The 23126-nt window shown below is 37.5% G+C and overlaps 1 protein-coding gene across 3 annotated transcripts in view; it reads right to left on the reverse strand.

The window, feature by feature from the left end:
- The window catches only part of SYTL5 (synaptotagmin like 5), a 238839-nt gene that overhangs the window by 79505 nt on the left and 136208 nt on the right, over positions 1-23126 (reverse strand). For all 3 annotated transcript variants that reach the window (XM_072615179.1, XM_072615178.1, XM_072615180.1), the window contains one exon: positions 8607-8816. In XM_072615179.1, the coding sequence (XP_072471280.1) occupies positions 8607-8816 (210 nt within the window). The remainder of the gene's footprint in view (positions 1-8606; positions 8817-23126) is intronic.

The following is a 23126-nucleotide window of genomic DNA, read 5'->3' on the forward strand; positions in this document are numbered from 1 at the left end:
ACAGGCTGCAATGTCTATCTGAAAAATCAGTGACATTTCCTTGGGTGAGGCCAAGCCTGAGGCTCTCCTCTTGTCCCCCACCGTAGGCAGAAAGGGAGAGCTAAGCAGTCTGCACATACCAGAGATCTCATCATTGCCTGGGGCACACTGAGGTCTATGCAGGGGACAATCAAAGGACAAGATGCTTCTGGGAAGGTTGGGGTAGAGAGAAGAGAAGTAGTGGCACTGTGAATACCAAGGAGGAAGATGTGTATGAACAGGAAAAGGAAACAGAAGGCAGTCAGAATATAGAACAGCTTCTTTGTATATTCCCAATACTGTGAAATAAATATGTGGTTTAGAACCTATTACATTTTGTGTGAAGTGCCCTCAGTTGTGAGTTTGATTAAAAGTATGGTTAAATTAAAATAATTGAATCTGTTAAATCATCAATTTAACTGATTGATTTAGATTTAATTTAAATTAAAATTAATTAAATTAAAATTAGGATTAGATTGTGCTAATTATTATTGCTGTTTAATATTTACTAAGTCCCAGGATTATGGCAGACAAAGATTCTTTTTCACATTACATATCTGGGACTTCTTGAGCCCAATAGACAAGGATATATAAAATGTGCAAATTGCTGTAAATCACTGTGCCTAGATTTGCTAGAAGGAAAAAAGAATTCTGGTCTTTACCCCAAGAGGCAAGGGTAATGTCTAAAGGCTTATTTTCTGTATTTCATTTTTATGCCTTCAGGAGACATTTATAATAGAATCCTTTCAGACCCAAAGCAACCCTATTAGGCTTATATACAAAGTCATTCTACTACACCAAGTGCTAGGTGGATGTCAGTCAGAGGAAAGTGGCTAATTAAGCTTGGATCAACAAAGAATTCTTTAAAAAAAATGAACTTTCTCTTTCCACATTATAGACTAGAGACAACTCTGAGTAATATAAGCCATATATCAGTCCCCCTCCTCTGCCCTTGTTTAAGGTCCCTGAAAAAAACCTCAAAAAGATGTATAGATTAATAGATGAATGAGTGAATAGAAATGAAAAAAGCATTTGTTAGCCATTTATTGTTTTCCAGCTTTTGTACTAAGCACTGTGGATACAAATATAATAGAAAGACAGCTCCTACTCTCAAGAAGCTTATATTCTAATGGAGGAGATAAAAAATAATTCAAAGTTTCAATCATGGGAGGGAGTATCTGGATAGTTACAGGAATGAGGTATTGATCTGTAGTACAGTCCAGTAACGTGTAGCTTCTAGAAATAATTGATAAAATTGATCTGATTACTGAGGCCAGAGCAAGAGATGAAAGGTGTATTGTTAATGTATTTTTAATGGAATTAATGTATTTTTTAATGGAAAGGGAAGATCTCTCTAATCCACGATAGACCCATGTGACAAACTTAAGTCACAAGGAGGCCTGAGTCACATGAGTCTATGATGGCAGGAGCTTGCTGAATGGGTGGAGCAGGAAGAGGTGGAGTTGGAGCTGAGCTGAGAAGAAGTTGGTCAGACCAGTCAGAACTAGGAAGGACAGAGGAAGCAGGCAGCAGGCTGTGAATGAGAGAAGGACATTGTGCTTAGGGGAGTCTGTTTGTGGGAGGCCTGATAATGTATATAGATTTCTTGGTTACTATGATGGGTCTGGCTTTCTGGGATCTGAATAAATATTTTGGTTCTGTCTTCCATGTGGACAGTCTGCTATATTTTGCAACTCAGAACTGTGCTGGCATATTCATGGCCGCCATAAGTACTGTGAATATCTCATTGGTACTACAGAAGGACAGGAGGGTAGGTAACAGGGCAGATAGCAAGATGGCTGGGTATGTGGCTCCATGTGATGTGAATGGTCAGTTAGTCTCCTGACTTGGCTAGCTAGAGTTCGCTGATTGAGTTAGGGCTACCCTGGGTCCAGGGCAGCAGTTTCAGAGTTGAGTGTATTGGGGACATTTTTTACAAGAGGTCCAATCTGAAGGTATTGGTACAAGGGGAGAGAAGCAGAGCATCAAGGATAGAAAGATCACCACTTTAATGTCTTGTCTTTCTCTTGTAGTTGATGAGGAAAAGTTACTAAATGGTATCTAATATTGAAATTTCTAAGTGATAGCAAAGGGCCAGTCATTCCCAACCCTCTTCTCTCTACATCTGCTCCTTACATATTCAACATCTTTCCTGAACCAAATTCAGTCTCCATTTAGAGAGCTCTTCAAAGCTCATCTCTACTAAATCTTCCAATCAATCTATCCATAAGCATTTATTAAGTGTCCACTATGTGCCATGGACTGTGCTAAGCACTGGGGGGTATGAAAGGAGGCAAAAGATAATCCCTGCCCTCAAGAGGTTCATAATCTAGCGCATATATAGAAATAAACTATATAAAGGATAAATAGGAAATTATTAACAAATTTAAAACTTAAATATAAAAAGAAGGAAGGCCCTAGAACTAAGAAGTGCTGAAAAAGTCTTCTTGTAAAAGATATAATTTTAGCTGAGACTTAAGACAGAGCAGTAGGAGAGTTTAAGAGGGAGAGTGTTCTAGACATGGGAACGCTAAGAGAACATGACCAAAGTTGAGTGATAGAGTGGAATAATCAGGGGACCAATGCCACTGAACTGAAGAGGATGTGGTGAGGAGTGAGGTATAAAGATACTGGAAATAGAAATAGGAAGGAGCTAGGTTATGGGGGACTTTGAACACTAAGCAGAGGATTTTTGTATTTGATCCTGGAGGCAATAGGGAGCCAATGGAGTTTATTGTATAGCAGGAGTAGCATGGTCATACTTGTGCTTTAGGAAAATCACTTTACTAACTGAATTGAGAATGGATTGGAGTGGGGAGAGAGTTGTGACAGGAAGACCCACCAGTAAACTATTATAATGGTCTAGGCACCAGAGTGATGGCCATGTGGGAGGAGAGAGAAGAAGTGTATTTGAGAAATAATGCAAAGGTGATATTGACAGGATTTGGCAACGGATGGAATATGGGATGAGAGACAGCAAGGAGCCAAGGATGAAATCTAGGTTGGCAGTCTGAGGGACTGGGAGGATGGTGTTGCTGTCCACACTAATAGGAAATCAGGAAGGAGGTGGGGAGAATTTCGGAGGACATATAATGAGTTCCATTTTGGACATGTTGAGTTTAAGATGTCTACTGGGCATCCAGTTTGAGATGTCTAAAAGGCAACTAGCAATGCAAGATTAGAGGCCAGTAGAAAGGTTAGGGCAGGATAGATAGATCTGAGAAAAATGAGCATACACATGGTAATTAAATCCATGGGAGCTGAGAAGATTACCAAGTGAAGTAGTATAGATGAAGAAGGGAAGAGGACCAGGATGGAATCTGAGGGACTCCTATAGTTAGGGGGCATGATCTGGATTGAGGATCTAGAAAAGGACAGGTTCAGATAGGTGGGAGGAGAACCAGGAGACAGCCGTATACCCAATATCTAGAAGAAAGACAGGGTGATGATCAATGTTGTCCAAGTTTGCAGTGGTGAAAGAGAATGAGGATTGAGAAATAGCCATCAGATCTGGTGATTAAGAAATCATTAGTGTCTTTGGAGAGAGCAGTTTCATTAGAATGATAAGGTCAGAAGCCAGACTTTGAAGGTTAAGAAAAGAGTGATGGAAACATAGAAGCACCTGTTGTAGGTGGCCTTTTCAAGGAGTTTTGCTACTAATGGCAGAAGAAATATAGGATGAAGTTAGTGGGACAGAAGGATCAAAGTAGAGATTTTTTGGGGTGGAGAAGACATAGGCATGTTTGTAGGCAGCAGGGAATAAGCCAGTAGAGAGGGAGAGATGGAAAGTAATAGAGTGGGGATGACAGAGGGGATTATATCTTGGAGGAGACTGGGTGGAATGGGATCACTTGAGCACACAGAAGAGTGAGACTACCTCATTATGTGAGATGGGTGATGGAGGAGATAGTAGCAGAAGGTATGTGAGTGATAAGTGATGAAGTAAGGAGAAGACAAAGCTCACAGTGAATTGACTCCATTTATTTTTTCTGCAAAATATGGGGCAAGTTTCTCAGTTGGGTGGGTTGAGTTGGGAAGGGAGAACTATGAGAGGTTTGAGGAGGGATGATTAACCAAAGTTGAGAGCCTCATATATAAATTTTCCAACATTCTCTTCACTAAAAAGACATAAATTCCAACTGACAAAATACATATTAAATTCCCAATAATATATTTCCTTATGACTCCCCATTTTTATTTATCTTTTGAATTTTTCTGGGTTGGATCATATGACAGAATCATTAAAGCTGGGCAATAAAAATGCCATGGGTCCTGCTCCAACAGAGGAAACTATGTCCCTTTTGGTGGGTAGAGTCCTGTGCAAATCACATGAAGAGATAATTGCCAACATGAAAACTATAATTACCTATTAGTTGACAAGGCCTCTCAGGCAACACCAATATGAATTTGTTCTTCATTATAGTTCTATTTGTTTGTATCTCATACCTACATTAGGATGCAAACTGTATAAGGGAAAGGACTATGTCACATCTAAATTTTACACCTTTCCCAACACTTAGCATTTACCTTTGCACGTTGAAGGCATTTAAGAAATGTTGGTTAAATAAAAGAGTAAAGAGCAGTTTCCATATTTGGCCACAGGTCCAACGTGGAGCTGAGCATTCTGGCTGCTTTAGTGACTGACAGCAGTAGCCTCAGCTGAAATCACTATGATAAACTGCATCTATTATTAAAATACCAATGGGAATGAACCAATTGGATTTTCCAAAGTCTTTTCATTCTATGCCTCTTGACAGTCTTGGTGTGACTTCTGTCTCATTACTCTGGGATGTGATTCATAGGGTGCAGAGAATGTAGACACTCATATCTTATCAAAGAGCAAATAGGAAAGGGAAGTATATTCCTGATAAATGCCATTTGGGGATCTCTGCAAACTGGGTTCTTTTCCTGGATGCCTTATTCTTGCCCTCCTGCTATTAAGTCTTTGTTTATGGAGCTGGATGAGGAACAAGGGAGAAATCAGGGGATCTTAAGATGATGGTACCTAAGATCCATCTTCAATAGCATCTGTGCTGTGAAATTGTCATCACCAGACTTCATCTCCTGTTCTAATAGAAACACTGCACAAAATTGCATTGTAACTACATACAGGATGAGTCATTTTCTGACTCATCTCAAGTCCTCATCAGTCAGGGCTAGACTTGCAATTTTATGTTCTGCTCAATGTGAGTGCAGCTCAATGGCCCTTTGGAGTTCTCTTAAAACAAGCAAGCAGGATTATTGACTTGTATGGCATCACACATTTATAGAATTTTAGAGCTGAAAGGTAAAGATGAGGAAACTAAGGGACCTCACCTGTTTGTCAAGGTCAGATAATTAGTGGTAAAAACTAACTCCTTTTAATACCTAGCAGACTTATCCTCTCAAACTGCCATTTGACTGTCTCAAACAGGGATTTTGCTTCCAGAAAATCTTGTGTTTATTAGTAACTAAGAAAATCTACTAAAACTTTTTTTAAGGTCAAGTACTATGGACCAGTTTTTATCCTTATATCCCCAGTGCCTAGGATATGGTTTTATATAAAAATGTTTATTGAATTAAATGGAACCAAATATTTCCAATCCTCTAGAGATGGCTTAAGGCATTGTAGTAAGGAAGCACTTAAAAAGAAAATGCATTAGAAGTGAGTTCTTTACTTTTCAGATAAATAAGGGATTCAATTTTTCAAATCAGACCAATATGGTGGGTACCCAAGAAAATTAAAGCAACTCCATTTTTTTCTGTAGTTCCTCTGTCTTTCTCTTAAAACTGTTGGTATCAAAGCTGCCATCCTGTCTGTGAAAATTCTTTTCTGCTGAAGCAGTGAGGACCATCCTATCTATTAGGGCAGGGTTACAAGAGTTATCTAACCTGAAGAAGAGCCTTTCCTGTTACTAACCCCTAGCAACAACCCTTTCCAATCATAGTATATCACCTCCCCCATTCCTACCCTATGTGCCCCTCCAGCAACAGCCTTGCCCAACCTTAAGGTACCCCATGCCCAATTCACCTCCTTCCTAAATTGGAAACTATGTAAGCTCTGTCCTTTTACTCTGTTGGGGAGTCTCTGCTGGTGCAGGTGGGGCTCCCTTGTTGGAAGCCTCAATAAATACTAGTTAATTTCTAAACCTATCGCACTGGGTTTGGTTTATGATTTTGGTTTGGGAGCTTTGGTTCTGGTTCTGGTTTGTTGTAGCATCAGTAATTTTACAGCCAGTACCTAAACTCATCCAAACCTTTTCCCATACCTAGCATTCAAGGAACCACTTCATAAACCTAACACAAAGCTAAAATCTAAATTTTAGCTTTAGCTAAAATAAAGCAATTTCACAAATACATGATGGGAGAGGTATGGCTAGACTAGTGGTGGGGTACCTGTGGTCTCCAGGCCAAATGTGGACTTCTAGGTTCTTGACTGAGTCTAAGTTTTATAGAACAAATCCTTTTATTGGGGGGGGGGGGGGATTTTTCTGTGAAGTTTGGATTTGGTCAAAGGGCTGCACTTGAGGACCTTGAGGGCCACATGTGACCTCGAGGCCACAGGTTCCTACCCCTGGGCTAGACAGTTCATCTGAAAAAAAGATGTGGGCGGGGGTTGATTGCAGCTCAATATGAGTCAATATGGCAGCTCATAGAGCTAGTGTGATCTAGTTTCAGAACAAGGTGGTAGCAATTGTATTGTTCTCTGGTCTTACGAAGTTTTAGATACTGTGAGCTATAGATACAATAATTTAGGAAGGGAAATTATAAACTGGAGTGGTTCCAGAATGAGGTCAGCCGGGATGGTGCCACATGAAGACCAACTGAAGAAGCTTGAGGCATTTTTAGTCTGGAGCACGAAGGCTAAAGGTAGACAAGATAGTCTTTAAGTATTTGAAAGGCTAGGGATTAGACTAATTTAGGAAGAGTAGTTGGTGGGAGTTAAACAAAAAAAAAAGGACAAATTTAAACTCGATGTCATCCTAACAATTAGAGTTATTCAGAAAAAAATAGTGACAGTCCCAGGCATCAGCTGATTCTCCCTCAGGGAACGTTTTCCTGGAATAGTTGAATGACCAGTTGGTGGCTGTGTTATGGTGCTGATTCTTCAGTGGCTTGTTGGACTACATGGCTTCAGAGACCTCCTTCTGGCTCTTAGGTCTGTTATTCTGGGAATATTATTTGATTTTTTTTTTTTTTTTTTGGTGTTGGGGGTCTTTTGGAGACTAGTTCTCCCTTTGTCACCTAGGCTGAAAGTGCACTCAACCAGTCCAGTCCCTCAGTTGACTGGCATAGAAGTTTTAGCCTGCTCTCTTTCCTGCATGAGTCAGTTTGCCCCCCACCCCATCCAATATATTGGTGAATGACATGGCTGGCTGACTGAGTTAGACCACTGCAGCTCAGGACCCTGAACTCAAGCAACCCATCAGCCTCAGCCTCCCCTGTAGCAGGGATTGTGGCACTGTACCACCATGCCCAGCTGGGGGGATTATTTGAACAGAATTATGCACCTGATGGTCAACATAAAAGTGTAGTACATCATTTCTTCAGTCAAAGTGAAGGGTGCAGCAGTGTGTCACTCCTTTCTAAGTTCAGACATTGCTTCTGGAGATATTTGGCTGTCTCAGAAACAGTCTCAGGTTATGATTAGTGACAGTTTATTCTTTTACCCTTGGGACAGCCAGCTGCCTCATCTCGATGTTTTTCTGGGATACTTGGAAAACATTCTTTCCAGAGGACAAGTGTACCTGACAGTGTTCAGCCTGTGAAAGATTCTCATACAAGAACTGCCTTGGTTGGAGAAAGCTGCCTCTGGGTAGGTTTCCTGATCATGGGCACTACATCCGCTTCTTGGAGGGCAGAAGGAAAAGGTTATACTGCCCTCCTGGCCCTTTTTGCTTTTCCCCATTGAGTTCTCTTCTGTTCTATATTTATTTGTGTCATCCATTCATCTACCTTTTAGACTACAAATGATTTGGGAGTCAGAACTCTGTCCTGTAACTGTATATCTTTTCTGGTTATCTCCTCAGGCAATCTTCCTCATCTCCTTCCCCCCGTCCCACAAAAAAACCAAACAAATAAAAAAAAAAACAGCACATTGGAATTTGCCATAAGGCAAACTGAACTTGTCCACACAAGGCTTCTTTGCCACTTCTTGTCCAGATAATATTTGTAAAGGGTTTTTCAAACCTTAAAGCTTATATAAATGCTAGGTGTTCTTAATATCTTTAGACTATACTGGCTGACAGGTACCAAGTCTCCTTCCTCCTTTTTCAGACTGTAGAATGGGGTTTATGGTGAGAATGGAATGAGATATATGTAACATATGTAAAACACTTAGCAGGAACAGACTATTGTGGTCATGCTGTCACTGATATTGGTTAGCCCTGTTGTTTTCATGCTGGTGACTCCAAGGCTCTTTTTTGTGTGTTTGAGTGCACACACACACACACATATCATGGATACGACAAAGTATTCCTAAATCTGAAGGGCAGGATTATTATTCCTTCTCTCATTCTTAACCTTAATATTTAAATCACTCCTTCAATTTTCTTCCCCACTTTCATGACTTAAAACCTCTGACTTCCAGGCAGAAGTATAGGACTTACGCAATCTTGGCACAGACAGTGCATTTCCAATTGCCATCAATGCCCACAATCCGACAGTCACTGCAAACTCGGAGAGTACATGCTTGGCATAGGTCCCCCCGGTCAAAAATCAAGCCCAGATTTTTCTGACATCGAACGCAAATCCTGCTGCCATCTTGTTGCCTCTTCCCACCTTTTCGTTTTGCTTCTAAAAGCTCATTTTTCAACTTCCTAGAAGGAGAAAGAAGAATTTTTCATCAAGGTTAGCCTAACTTAATAAAAATCTCCGTTCATTACTTTTAAGAAAACAGTCAAGATAAAGGACCACAAGCCAATGGGCTCAGCACTAATTAGAAAATGCACTTGCCCAAATTGATTCAACATGCTTCCCAAATCAATTGTTAACTGAGAAAATAAAATATGCATTACTTTGAGCTCCATCGGGTTCAATCATTTAACAAAGGAGAAAACTGAGGGTCAGAGAGGTTAAGGGATTTGTCTCAAGTCATGAAGCTAGCACAGCCAGGATTTAAACTCAGAGTCTATGACTCTAAATCCAGTGTTCTCTCCACTACACCACAATTCTTCTGGGGAAAACAAATAAACAAAACAAAACAAAAAAAACCTCTGAGGATCAGAATGACCCATCCTGGGTCATAAAGTTAGAAGTATTACTGGTAGGATTTGAACCCAGTACCATTTGCCACACAAGTAGCATCAGACTCAAATAGAAACAGATCCCTTCCAGTCTCATATTGACTCAGAAAACATCGATTCCAACCCATTGTATTTTTGTCTATTTTGTTAAACATTTCCCAAATATATTTTAATCTGATTTGGGAAGACAGCTGAATTTTGCTGGCTTGACACCTCTCTACTACAACATATGCCTCTCAAGTGAAATAACTTAATGTGCTTTATAGCTGTAAAGTGCTGTATCAATAAAAGTTAGTATGACTGTCATTCTATTATAAATATAACTGCTGTCCCCAAGCTCATTGGTATGGGAATCTTTCCTTATCAGTGAAGATGAATGCCCTACGCTGTAGGTGCAGCAGAATAGTCCAGAAGAGAGCTTCAGTTCTCATTCAGTTCCCCTTTTGGACTCTTCAGGGCCAATCTCTATGGGGACTAGTCCAACTCTAAGTCTTCTTCAAGCATAGCTTTGAGTCAGTTTCCAGCTTCCAAAGAGAAGATGAACATGGCTAACCTCATCACATGTTGCTCAAGGAAAAGATTTTGGGAAGACATGAGAACTGGTGATCTCCATTATATCCCTATTCCCACTTTGTTACATTAGAGACTTTGGGGAGTTTTCTCCCTAGGGTGAGAGCCAAGACTCTTGGATGAGTTGAGTTATCTCACTCCCAGTAGGAGAGCTCCTTCACTCCGTATGGTCTAATATACATTCTCCAATGTACACATTTGCTGATTTCTGTTTTGTTATGATTTTGAATAAATTTTTTTAGCAGTTTGTTTTGTGTGTTCGTTGTGGAATTAGCAATAGGTGTTGAACCTTGAATATAGAGCTTTTCCCCCTTTTTCTCCCCAAAATGACAAAGTGATCAAAAGTTAGATGGAATCTGATCAATATCCCTTAGATGAAAAATATATAAGAGAGTAGACATCTTCTAGCCCAGTACTATCTTTCTCTGAGGAGAGCCCTAATTTCTTACTTCCTCTCTGCAGGAATGAAAGTCTCCCTTGGAGAAAGATGGAGGCAAAAGGAGCTAGAGATGTCCATTCTGCCTCCCTTTGAATCACACATGTAAGAAGCCCTCACCACAGGTTGGTCTCATTACACATGTGGCACCCTTTCTCTTGCTATATAAATAATATAAATTATTTATAATATAATTTATGATATATAATGGGACAGCTAAGTGGCACGGTGGATAGAGCACTGGGCTTGGAGTTAGGAAGGCTTGTTTTCGTGAGTTCAAATCTTACCTCAGACATTTATTAGATATATGACCCTGGGTAAGTAACTTAACCCTTCACTCAGTTTCCTCATCTATAAAATGAGTTGGAGAAGGAAATGGCAAACCACTCAGTATCTTTGCCAAGAAAATCCCAAATGAGGTCATGAAGAGTCAGACACAACTGAAATGACTAAACAACAACATTTCATATATATAAAGCATATATATATATACATATAAATATATTACTATCACTAGGACTCATTTATATCTCTGTTTAATTTCTCTCGACTGTCACATTTTGGGACACTACCTTCTAATTTAGTTGCATTCCCCAGTCTTGGAGCAAGTATAAAAAGCTTGTTTTATCAAGTCTACCTCCCTTCATACTGCAACAAATATGAACCCAAACTGTAACAGTGGTACTTTACTGTAGTGGCCCAACACCAGATATGACTGCAGAATTCAGGGGTGTTCATCAACTGTTCTATTCAACCTTTCCAAGTCCATTACAGTCAAGGAGGCGAGCTAATCAGTTTATCAGTTCCCTGCACCAGAATGATTCATTCTCATCATAGATCTACATGTCTGCCAGTCTTCCCTATCTCCCTGACAATTCATCTCTCTCACTTATTTCAGTACCATAATCAAGACTAATTGACTCCAGAAAACCTTTCCTCATTTCTTTTCAAATCCACACATTCACTTTTGTATGCCACTTGTAGCTATGTTGTTTAGTATTAATCTGTATATATTTGCCCTTTTCCCACATTCTCTCTTCCCTTTTTTCTCTCTTTTTCTCACTTTCTCTCTCTCTTTCTCTCCCTTCTCTTCTCTTCCTCCCTTCTCTTCTCCCCACCTCTTTCTCTCCTTTTTTTCTTCTCTCTCCTCCTCTCCTCTCCAAAATGAACAAAACACCATGTTTACTGTCATACTAACATTAATCCCTTATCTTATATAACACCAGTTTGTCATATATAAGACTTTAACTTTCCAAAGAGCCTGTGAGGTAAGTAGGGTATGAGGCATTATTCCAGTTTTAAAGGTGAGAGAACTCAAATCCAATAACTTGCCCAATGCCACACAGCAACAGGATGACAGAATTGAGAATAGTGTTTCTGTCTCCTGACTACAAGCACATGGAATGCACCCTGTGTAGAGAGGAAAGGCAAGATACTCTCCAAAAGAATGTAAAGGTTGAATCATGACAAACTTTTGTACAGTAACTACTATTTGTGGAATTCAGTTTTAGGTATCAGGAAAGACACAACATAAATGAAATACCATGCCTTGTTGTAGTGGTTTAATCCTTTTTTCACTGATGTTAAACAGTTCATGACCCCATTTGGGGTTTCCTTGCCAAAGATAATAGAGTGGTTTGCCATTTCCTTCTCCAGCTCATTTTACAAATAAAGAAATTGAGGCCAACAAAGTTAAGTGACTTGCCCAGGGTCACACAACTAATAAGTCTCTGAGGCTGTATTAGAGCTCAGAAAGTTCAGTTTTCCTAACTCCAGGCCCAGATCTCCACCTGCCATGTCACCTAGCTGCCCTGGCACCATGCCTACTTAATCTAAGTGGGATATGGTGGCATGGCACACATGCAAACTCCAAGTACACTCTCCATGATGTTGCCCTAAGCAACCTCATTTCATAGTTATGCCATAGGGAATATTAGAGTCTGATCTCACTGTAATGTCTTGAAAGTATAGCTGTGATACCTTTGCACAGATCTGTGATCATGGCAGCCCTGATTCTTCTTCCTATACCACAAGTTCTGTAAGACAACAGGTCAAGCCAATTAGATTGTGAACTCTTTGAGGCCAGGGACTTTTTGTTTCTTAGTTTTTTCCCTAGAATTTAGCATAGTGCCAACCACACAGTAGGCATGGAATAAATGTTCATTGACTACTGATTGCCTAAGCATTTATTGAGTGCTTACTGTGTGCCTGGCAGGTACTGTACTAACTCCCTGCCATAGCTGTATCTTATCTCTTCTCACTCAGTTCTATAGGCTAAACATGGCCCACCTCTGCTGGTCCTGGCCCTCAGTCTATTGAGTTTGATACTTTCCTTCTTATCCCCATCTCCCTTCCCTCTCTCTGACTCCAACCAGCTTGCCTTTGTTCTAGCCAGCTCAGCACTCACTGATCCACTCAGTTTTATTCCTGTGAAACTGCCCCCTATAACAATATTTCAACTAAAATGTTTTTGTGGAGCAAATTCATGATGTGAAGCAGGATTTACCAGCAATACAGAATGGAATATAATATGTGTAGGGGAGAAAATACAAAATACTAGGTCTGCCTCATTTCTGACCAGAGGCAAGATTCCATGCAACAGATTATATCTGATCGTGTTCTGAAGAAAGTGGTGGATTTGGATAGATGGATATTTGGGGTGGGGGTATTTCAATCCTGAGTAATACTGTGAGGAAAGGTATTGAGACAAAATGACACAGAGCATATTCAGAGGATGGCAACTTTGGCTGAGGGAAGGGTACAAAGGCCGAGGGGACCAATTTGTTGAGGGTGCTGAATACAAAGCTAGGGATTTTGTACTTCATTCAGTAGGTTATTAGCAGCTCTTGCAAGGCTTTGATCATGAAAGATTGACATGATGAGATTTGGATAAAGGCAAGATTAATTTACAACTGTTGTGAAGGATGACTTACAGAGGGGAGAAACTGGAAACCCCAGGAGGGGAAAATACCAAGAAAGCAAGTCTTCCTAGCCCTGAAACACAATTGTATAGTCTAAAAGAGACCCACGTTTCATCTGTGTTTCTATATTCAAATGAGGTACAGGATTCTCATAGTATTGTCCAAGAAAAACGTTGTGAAATCCCCTCTGGACATTTTTTAATGCTACAGATTTTAAAATAATGAAATGAGTTCATGTGCTAAGAACGCTATTATACTGCTTTAGAGATCTCAGCCCACGTTTAACTGTCTCAAGGCACAAGTATAATAAAGAATCATTTGTTCAAATATCTATAACAAATTGTAATAAAGGAACAAAAAATAGAAGTGAAGATCATAAAGTATCCTGAAAGATGATAAACAGACAAGATATGAAATGGGGAAGAAGGGAATTCCAGAGGCAAATTCTTCATGAGAAGAATCTTACTTTGGGGTCCTAGAAATTCATATAAAGGAAAGCAGATGTTCAGTTTTTCAGGGCTATCTTCTGCTTTCTCAGGTAGAAGAGGTGGATCTGTTCTGAGAAAGTAAAAGCAATTTTGCCAGACTTTTATATTAAACCATTTTCATGGTTTCTGGACACAGATCTAATGCTACCATAAAAATTAGTCTGGATCTACAGTTCCAGGGGATAATAGGAACTGGAGTCTAGAATAAATCAGGTTGCAGGCATGAAGGCATTCTAATTAAAATGGAAAATAATATAGATATACTAGTGCTAAAGTGCTTGGAGCCACTGTCCTTCAGAATTATTAGTTATGCCACTGCATGTGGGGAGAGCTGTGGAAAATTGTGCTGGACAGCAAAACATTTTCAAAAAATATAATATGAAAAAGCAGCTTATTTAGTGAGCAAAATGGTGAAATAATTATTTTTATATACTTCTTCAACCTAGAAAAACCTCAACAAACAGAATAATTAAATGTAATTCTCAAGAAAAAAAGAGAAATAAGGCACAAGGAAATGCTTTTATGTAATAACTTTGGAGAAATAAAATACTTAAAGCACCTACTCACCATCCCCAACCCAACCCATAAACTGGACACAGCCAGAGTAAGCAGAAACTTTTCAGACTTTTGTTTCTGGGTCCAGGTATAATTTTCTTATGGTCCAGCTTGGTTTTCTTCAAGGCAGTGATTCAGTCTAAACACTCCATAAGAAGTTGAAAATATTGATTCTGCCGAGCTATTCAAAAGAAAGAGACTTCAACTTGAGTGGTGGACTGAGAATGAAGGATGATGGCAAATGTTTCAGAGCTTGTGGGAGAAGGGACTGGATCAGTTCTTAATACTTCATGATCCCATGTGGGGTTTTTGTCGTAAAGATATGGTAGTGATTTGCCATTTCCTTTTCCAGCTCATTTTACAGATGAGAAAACTGGGGCAAACAGAGTTAAGTGACTTGCCCAGTGGTCACACAGCTAGTAAGTATCCAAGGGTGGGATTCAAACTCATGACCTGACTCCAAGCCTAGTGCTCTATCCACTGCACCACCCAGCTGCCACCAGTCTTCCCTACACAGAGTTTATTTCTAAGGAAGGAAGTAGCTGGATGTACAGTTTGAGAAGACTGAAGACATTTGTGTGCAGTGCTAGAAGGTAAAGGTGTCAAAGGATAAGAAGAGAAGCCAGAAAAGCTACTGACAATATAAGAAAAAGATTGAAAGACAAAAATGTCCAGGAGAGAAACACTAAGTATAAGCTTAACTTTAAAACAAATAAAGCAACAATGAGAGTTTCTTTCTATCATAAAGACAGAAAGAAAAACAAATTTAAAAAATTTAAATAGTACAACACATTGAAGAAGTTTTAGACTGTGAAAGAAAATGATCTAATAAAAAAGAGAATTCTATGGATCCTCTCAAGATCATAGACAAGCATTGGGAAATCACATATTAGTTCACAAGGGAAACTCAATTTTTAAACAATAAATACTAATACATTGTTGGTGGAGCTGTGAAATGCTATAACTGTTCTAGAAAGCAATTTGGAATTATGCAAACAAAGTGACTAAAATGTCTATATCATTTGAACTAGAGACTCTATTACTTGGCTTATATACCAAAGAAGTCACTGACTGGAAAAATAGTTTCATACATTCCAATATATTTATAGCAGCACTTTTTGTAAGAGCTAAGAATCAGAACTAAGTAGATACCCATCCATCGGGGAATGGCTAAACAAATTGTGGTATATGAGTGTAATAGAATACTACAGTTCTATAAGAAACTTTGCATGTCATGTACAAAAATATTTATAGCAGCTGTCTTTGTGGTGGCCAAGAACTGGAAATCAAGAGAATGCCCATCAACTGGGGAATGGCTGTGGCATATGAATGTAATGGAATACTATTGCGCTATAAAAAATGATGAACAGGAAGACTTCAGAGAGCCCTGGGAATACTTATATGATCTGATGCTGAGCTAAAGAAGCAGAACCAGGAGAACTTTGTACACAGCAACAACCACAGTGTGAGAGGAATTTTTCTGGGAGACTTAGTACTTCATTGCAATGCAAAGAATTAAATAATTCCCAATGGTCTCTTAAGGCAAAATGCCTTTTACATCCAGGGAAAGACCTATGGAACTTGATCACAAAATGAAGCAAATTATTTTCTTTTGTATTATGTTTTGGTTTGTTTTATGATTTCTCCCATTCATTTTAATTCTTCTATTCAACATGACTAAGGTGATAATGTATTTAATAGGAATGTATGTGTAGAGCCTATATAAAATTGTATGCTATCTCAGGGAGAGACTGCGGAGGTAGGAGGGAAGGGGTGAGGAAGGAGAAAAATTTAAGATATACAGAAATGATTATAGAACGCTGAAAACAAATAAAATTATAATATTTAAAAAAAGAAACTTTGAATGTGATGAAGACAAAGAAACATTGAAAGCTCATGGGTTGAGCAGCAGACGTGGAGTCAGGAAGACCTGAGTTTACATCCAACCTTAGACGTTTACTAACTGTGCTACCCTAGATTTGTCACTTAACCCTTATTTGCCTCAGTTTCCTCAGCACTAAAATGGGGATATTAATAGCACCTAGGCTGCAAGGTTGTTGTGAGGATAAAGTGATATTATCATTATAAAGTGCTTAGCACAGTGCCTACCATATGCTAAGCACAATAGAAATGTTAGCTATTATTACTAGGGCAGTTAAGGGTGGTGCAGTGGACAGTGTCAAGGCTGGATTCAGGAAGATTCATCTTTGTGCATTCAAATCTGGCCTCAGACACTTACTAGCTGGGTGACCCTGTTTGCCTCAGGTTCCTCATCTATAAAATGAGTTGTATTGGGAAAAGGAAAACCACTCCAGTATCTTTGCCAAGAAAACTCCAAATTGGGTCAGGAAGAGTCAGACACAACTGAAAACAACTCAACAATAATAAATTATTAATATGATTATTATATGAACTGATGTAGAGAGAAGTAAACAGAACCATGAAAATAATATAGACAGTAACTACAACAACATACGTGGAAAGAATGATGACAAAACAAAAAAAATCAAAAGTAAATGTTAACAGTGGAAGGGTTCTGAGACACAGCAGAGCAGGTCAGAAAATTCCCAGCTCTCCAGATTTGCTCCACAAACAAGACAGAACAGTGCTTCAGGGTGAAAGTAGAGCAGCAAAGATAAACAAGGGTTGTCCTCCTGGGACAACTGGAGAAGATCTCAGGAAAAACTATAGGGACAGAAGTTTGCTTTAGACCTTCTTAGCTGAAACAACAAAGAAGATCTGGAGCAGCTGGGTTGGGAGGCATCCTCATCCTCAGACACAGGAATTTTCACCTCACAGTCAGTGTGAGGGTCAGGCATCCAAGAAGGGAAAGACTGAAGGACTATCTGCTAACAAGGGACCTGGTACTGACCAGAGAGATTCAGTCTGGGACTGGACTGACTATGAGAAGGACTAACACATTCCTGATGAGTGCAGGTAGCAGAAGGGCAGGGATACTCCTGGCTGTGGGCTCTTACAGGAGAACTGATTTAGGTTCCAGGCCAAAGGGGAGAACTGAAGGTTGCAGCCACAGGAGGGTGCACAGGGAGGAAGACATTCATAGCAAAGTGTGGAGAAGAGTGCTGAGGTTAGGTCTCAGAAAATAACAGTAAGAAGGACTTAAGGCCGGGAGCACCATTCCCCATACTGTGGGACTAAAGCTGATTATAATAATAAGATGCTAACAACAAAACAAAACAAAACAAAACAAAAGCAAAAATGAGTAAGCAAAGGAGAAAGAACCCAACCATAGATAGCTATGATAGGGATAGGGAAGATCTGAGTTCATATTCAGAGAAAGACAGTAAAGTAAAAAAAAAAAAAGACATTCTTACCCTAAAGAGCAATATCAAATGGTCATGACCCCAAAAAGAGTTCTTTGAAGAATTTAAAAAGGACTTAAAAATTAAATTAGAGACTGAGGAATAATTAGGAAGAAAAATAAGAACAACCCAAGAAAATTAAGAAAATCATGAAAAGAATGTCAACCAAATGGAAAAAGAGATTCAAAATCTTAAGGAAGAAAACAACTCCTTGAAAGTTGGAATCAGGGAAAGGGAAGTAAATGATGTTACGGGACACAAAAAATAATTTAAAAAAATCAAAAGAATATAAAAATAGAAAATCTGAAACGTGGCAGAAAAATGACTGATCTGCAAACAGATCGAGGAGACACAATGTGAAAATTGTTGGACTGCCTGAAAGTGACAATCAAAAAAAGAATCTTGATACAATTTTAAAAGAAATAATAAAGACAATTGCCCTGAATTTCTAGAACAAGAGGGTAAAGTAAATAGAAAGAACCTCTGATTACCACTTAAAAGAGACCCCAGGATGAAAAGCTATAGGAATACCAGAGCCAAGTTTGAAAGCTTCAAAGAGAAACAAGCAACAAGAAAAACAAACAATTCAAATACTGCAGAACCACAATCAGTGTCACACAAGAACTAGCAGCCCCTAAAAGTCAATGAGCTGGGTTACAGCCAAAATAAATTTCCTGAAGGAAAAAATATGGCTATTTAATAAACTAAAGGTATTTGGTGACAAAAAGTCCAGAACTTAATGGAAAATTTGGCATATAAGATTCAGAAGAAATATGAGGTAAGCATTAAAGACTAATTATAAGAGAATCAATACAGTCAAACTGTTTACTTTTTATGTGTGAAAATGTTATTTTTAAGACTGTCATCAGTACTTGGGTAGTTTGAAAGAAAGGTTGTGGTTGAGCTGAGTATGATGGGGTGATTCTAAAAAGCCAAGTTGGGTAGAAAAAGGTAAAAAGGAGCAATTATCTCTTACAAATGAGATGTAAGAGAAAGTAGTTGCTCAAGGGATGCTCCTTTAACCAAAAAAAAAAATCAAACTGGGAGGAGAAGACCCTCAGGGTTCCTGGGTAAAAGAGAAATAATTACTATTAAGTATTTAAGGAGGGTGGGAGAGAGAAAAAGGGAAGGACTCTTAGAGGGTGGGTAGAATAAGTATAGGAGGGTAACGGAAGAGGATAAGGGAGAGATTCCTTAAAAATTAGGAAGGCAGTAGTTAGAAGTAAACTATAGGAGTGATAGGGTAAAAAGAGAGGCTGAGAAGAAAAATAATGAGGAAAATAGGATGGAGGGAAACACACAAATTGTAAATTTAACTTTGAATGGGAATTGGATGAACTCATCCGTAAAATGGAAACAAATAACAGAATGGATAAAAACCAGAATCTGACAATATGGTGTTTGAAAGAAACATTTAAAAATGAGAGATACACACAGATAAAGGTATAGAGTAAAATTTATTATGCTTCACCTGATGTAAAAAAAGCAAGGGTAACAACTACGATCTCTGACAAAGTTAGAGCTAAAATAGATTTAACTAAAAGAGATAAACAGGGAATATATATATATGTATATATATATATATATTATGATAAAAGGTACCACAAACAATAAAGCAATATCAATATTAAACCTATATGCATCTAAATTTTTAAAAGAAGTTAAATGAATTACACGTGGAAATAAATAGCAGTACTATAATTGTGGAGGAACTTTAATCTTCACCACTCAGAACTAGATATATGTAACCAAAAAAATAAATAAAAAAGTCAAAGTAGTGAATAGAATCTTAGGTAAACTAGATATGATAGATATCTGAAGAGAACTGAATGAGAATAGAAAGGAGCACACCTTTTTCTCAGGGGTACCTTTACAAAGATTGACCATATATGCGGCATAAAAATTTTATAGCTAAGAGCAGAAAAGCTAAAATATTAAATGCTTCCTTTTCAGACCACAATGCAATAAAAATTTTATTTAATAAGAAACCATGGAAACATAGAAAAAATTAATTGGAGACTAAACAATCTTATCTCAAAAAATGAGTGGAGATTAAAGAACAAATTGTAGACTCATTCAACAATTCATTGAAAAGAATTACAATTATGAGAGAACATATGAAAACCTGTGGGGTACAGCAAAAACAAATCAAAAAGGAAACAAAAAAAAATCAAAGGAAACTTTATATCTTTAAGTGTTAAGAGAAAGAGCAGACCAATGAATTGGATACATAATTTAGAAAACTAGCAAAAGAACAAATTAAAAATTCCCTTGTAAACACTAAGTTAGAAATCCTAAAAATTAAAGGTAAAATGAATAAAACTGAGTATAATAAATCATTTAATGAAAAAATAAAACTAGGAGTTGGTATTATGAAAAACCAATGAACTAGATAAATCAGTGGTTAATATGATTAACAAAATGAGAGAAGAAAATCAAATCATTAGTAGTAAAAATGAAAAAGTTAACTATACCACTAATGAAGATGAAATCAAATAAATTATAAGGAGTTATTTTGCCTGATTACTTGCTAACAAATTTAACAGCTGAAGTGAAGTGGAAGAATATTTACAAAAATATAAACTTCCTAGATTAGGAGAAGAGGAAATAGAATATCTAAGTAGACTTATCTTTTTTAAAAAAGAAATTGAACAGATAATAAATGAACTTTCTAAAAAGAAAGCACCAGGATCGATGTATTTTCAGTGAATCTATCAAATATTTTAAGATCAACTAATTCCAATGCTAAATAAATTATTTGGAATAATAGGCAAAGAAAGGGTCCTACCAAATTCCTCTTTATGAAACAAATATTGTATTGATACTTAAACCAGGAAGAGTAAAAACAGAGAAAGAAAATTATAGATCAATTTCATTAATTAATATGGATACAAAAATCCTAAATAAAATACTAGCTAAAAAAGTACCATAATATATGATGACCAAATAGGATTCATGCCAGGAATGCAGGAATGTTTAATATAAGGAAAATTATTAACATAATTTATAATAACAAAATATAACAAGAATCATATAGTTGTATCAATAGATACAGAAAAAGCTTTGATAAAGTACAACACTCAATTCTGTTAAACACATTTTAATGGATTTTTCCTTAAATTGATAAGAAACATCTACCTAAAACCATCAGCAAGCATTATTTATAACAGGAAGAAGCTAGAAAACTTCCCAGTAAGATGAGGTATGGAAAAAGGATGCCCACTGTCATCAAATTATTCAATATTGTATTGGAATTCCTAACAATAGCAATAAGAGAAGAAGAAAAAAGAGAAGGAATCAGAATGAGCAATGAGGTAATAAAACAATCTCTTTTTGCAGATGACGATGATATATTTTAAAAATTCTATAGACTCAACTAAAAAGTTAATTGAAATAATTAATCATTTTAGCAACGTAGCAGGATATAAAATAAACCTACATGCATCATCAGCACTCTGATATATCACCAACAGGACTCTGCAGGAAGAGATAGCTAGAGATACCCCATTTGAAATAACTCTAGACCTGGGAATACAACTGCTAAAACAAACCCAGGAACTACATGAACAAAATCATTAAAAGAAAAAACAAGTTTTTATACAAATAAAATTAGATTTAAATAAATAACAAAATATTAATTGTTCATGGGTAGGCAGGGTCAATATAATAAAAATGAAAATTTAACTTAAATTAATCTTTATGTTCAATGTCATCCCAATTAAATTACCAAAAAAAAAATTTACTTAACTAAAAAAAAATAACAAAATTCATTTGAAAGAATGAAAAGATCAAGAAAGCAAAGGAACTAATAAAAAAATGTAAAGGAAGAAAGTTTACCAATACTAGATCTTAAACTACATTATAAGGCAGTAATTATCAAAGCTATCTGATACTGGCTGAGAAACAGAAACAGTTTCACAGAAACTGTGGAACAGAGTAGACGTACAATTTACAGCAGCAAACAAATATAGTAACTTAGTGCTTAACAAGTGTAAAAACTTAGGTTTTCAGGAAAAGAATCCATTATCTGGTAAAAATTGTTGGGAAAGCTGGAAAGCAGTCTGGCAGAAATTGGACATAGCCCAATATCTAACATCACTTAACAATATAAGGTCAAAATGGATATATGACCTAGATATAAAGGGAGATACTGGAGCTCATAGACTGGACAACAAGTCCCCACCCATCTAGCATAAAGTGGATGTAATAACTAAATAGCAATTGTTTCACTTTTACCCAGAACTGTGAGGGTCTTCCCCTCCCAGTTTGATAATTTTTTTTAATTAAAGGGGCCATCCCTTGAGTAACTTAAAGAAGCCTACTCCTTGAATGGGTGTATCTCACTTAAAGTAAGAGTGTGATAAGACCTAAGCCTGAAAGGGCCAGGGTCTCACGTTGCATCCTGGGCTATCTCTAGTCATCCTGATGAATATCATGACACTGGACCCAGATGGCTCAGGAGAAGAAAGTGAGGCTGGTGACCATGCACAGACCTCCCCCACTCAAATCAAAGTCAACAGCAAGTCATGTCATCACCTTGTTATCATGGTCCTCTTTGAGAATGAAGAACAAACACACACACATACACACACACACACACACACACATAAGAAAATATGAAGAACCTAGAAAATATTACCTATCAGATTTATGAATAGGTGAACAATTTATAAACAAATAAGTGATAGAGAGCACTGTGAGGTATAAAATGAATAATTAGATTATATTAAATTAAACAGATCTTGTACAAATCAAACCAATGTAGCCAAGAAAAGAAGAAAACTTTGGGGAAAAACTTTATAGACAGTTCTTCAGATGAAAGTCTCATATCTCAAATGTATAAAGAACTTTTGTTATAAGAATATGAGTGACTCCTCAATTGATAAATGGTCAAAATATGGACAGGCAGTTTTACAATGAAGAAATCAAAACCATTTATAGTCATATGAAAATATGCTCTAAATCATTATTGATTAGAGAAATGCAAATTACAACAACTGTGAGATGTCATTTTACACCTCTCAGATTGGCTAAAATGACACAAGGAGAAAGCAACAAATCTTGGACGAGATGTTGAAAAATTGAGACCTTAATTCACTGTTGGTAGATCTGTGAGTTGATGCAACCATTTTGGAGAGTGATCTAGAATTATACCCAAAGGATTATTAAACTGCCTATATTCTTGGACTCAGGATTACCACTAATAGCTCTGTTTCTCAAGACAATTAGGGAAAAAGGAAAAGAACTTACATGTTCTAAAATACTTATAGCAGTTCTCCTTGTGGTGGCAAAGAACTAGAAATTGTGGGAATGCCTGTCAATAGGGAAATGGCCAAACAAGTTACAGTGTATGTTTGTGATAGAATACTACTCCGCCATAATGATTTTAGAAAAACATGGAAAGACTTCCACAAAATAACGAAATATAAAATGAGCAGAACAAGAGAAGGTTGTATACAGCAACAGCAATATTGTTTTAAGAAGAACTTTGAGCAACTAAGACATTCTGACCGTTGTAAATACCTAAATTAACTACAAAGGTCCTATGAAAGAAGATGTCATCACATCCAGAGAAAGAACCTGTGTATGTG

Source organism: Notamacropus eugenii, chromosome 5 (assembly GCF_028372415.1).
Source record: "Notamacropus eugenii isolate mMacEug1 chromosome 5, mMacEug1.pri_v2, whole genome shotgun sequence".
Classification (NCBI taxonomy): Eukaryota; Metazoa; Chordata; class Mammalia; order Diprotodontia; family Macropodidae; genus Notamacropus; species Notamacropus eugenii.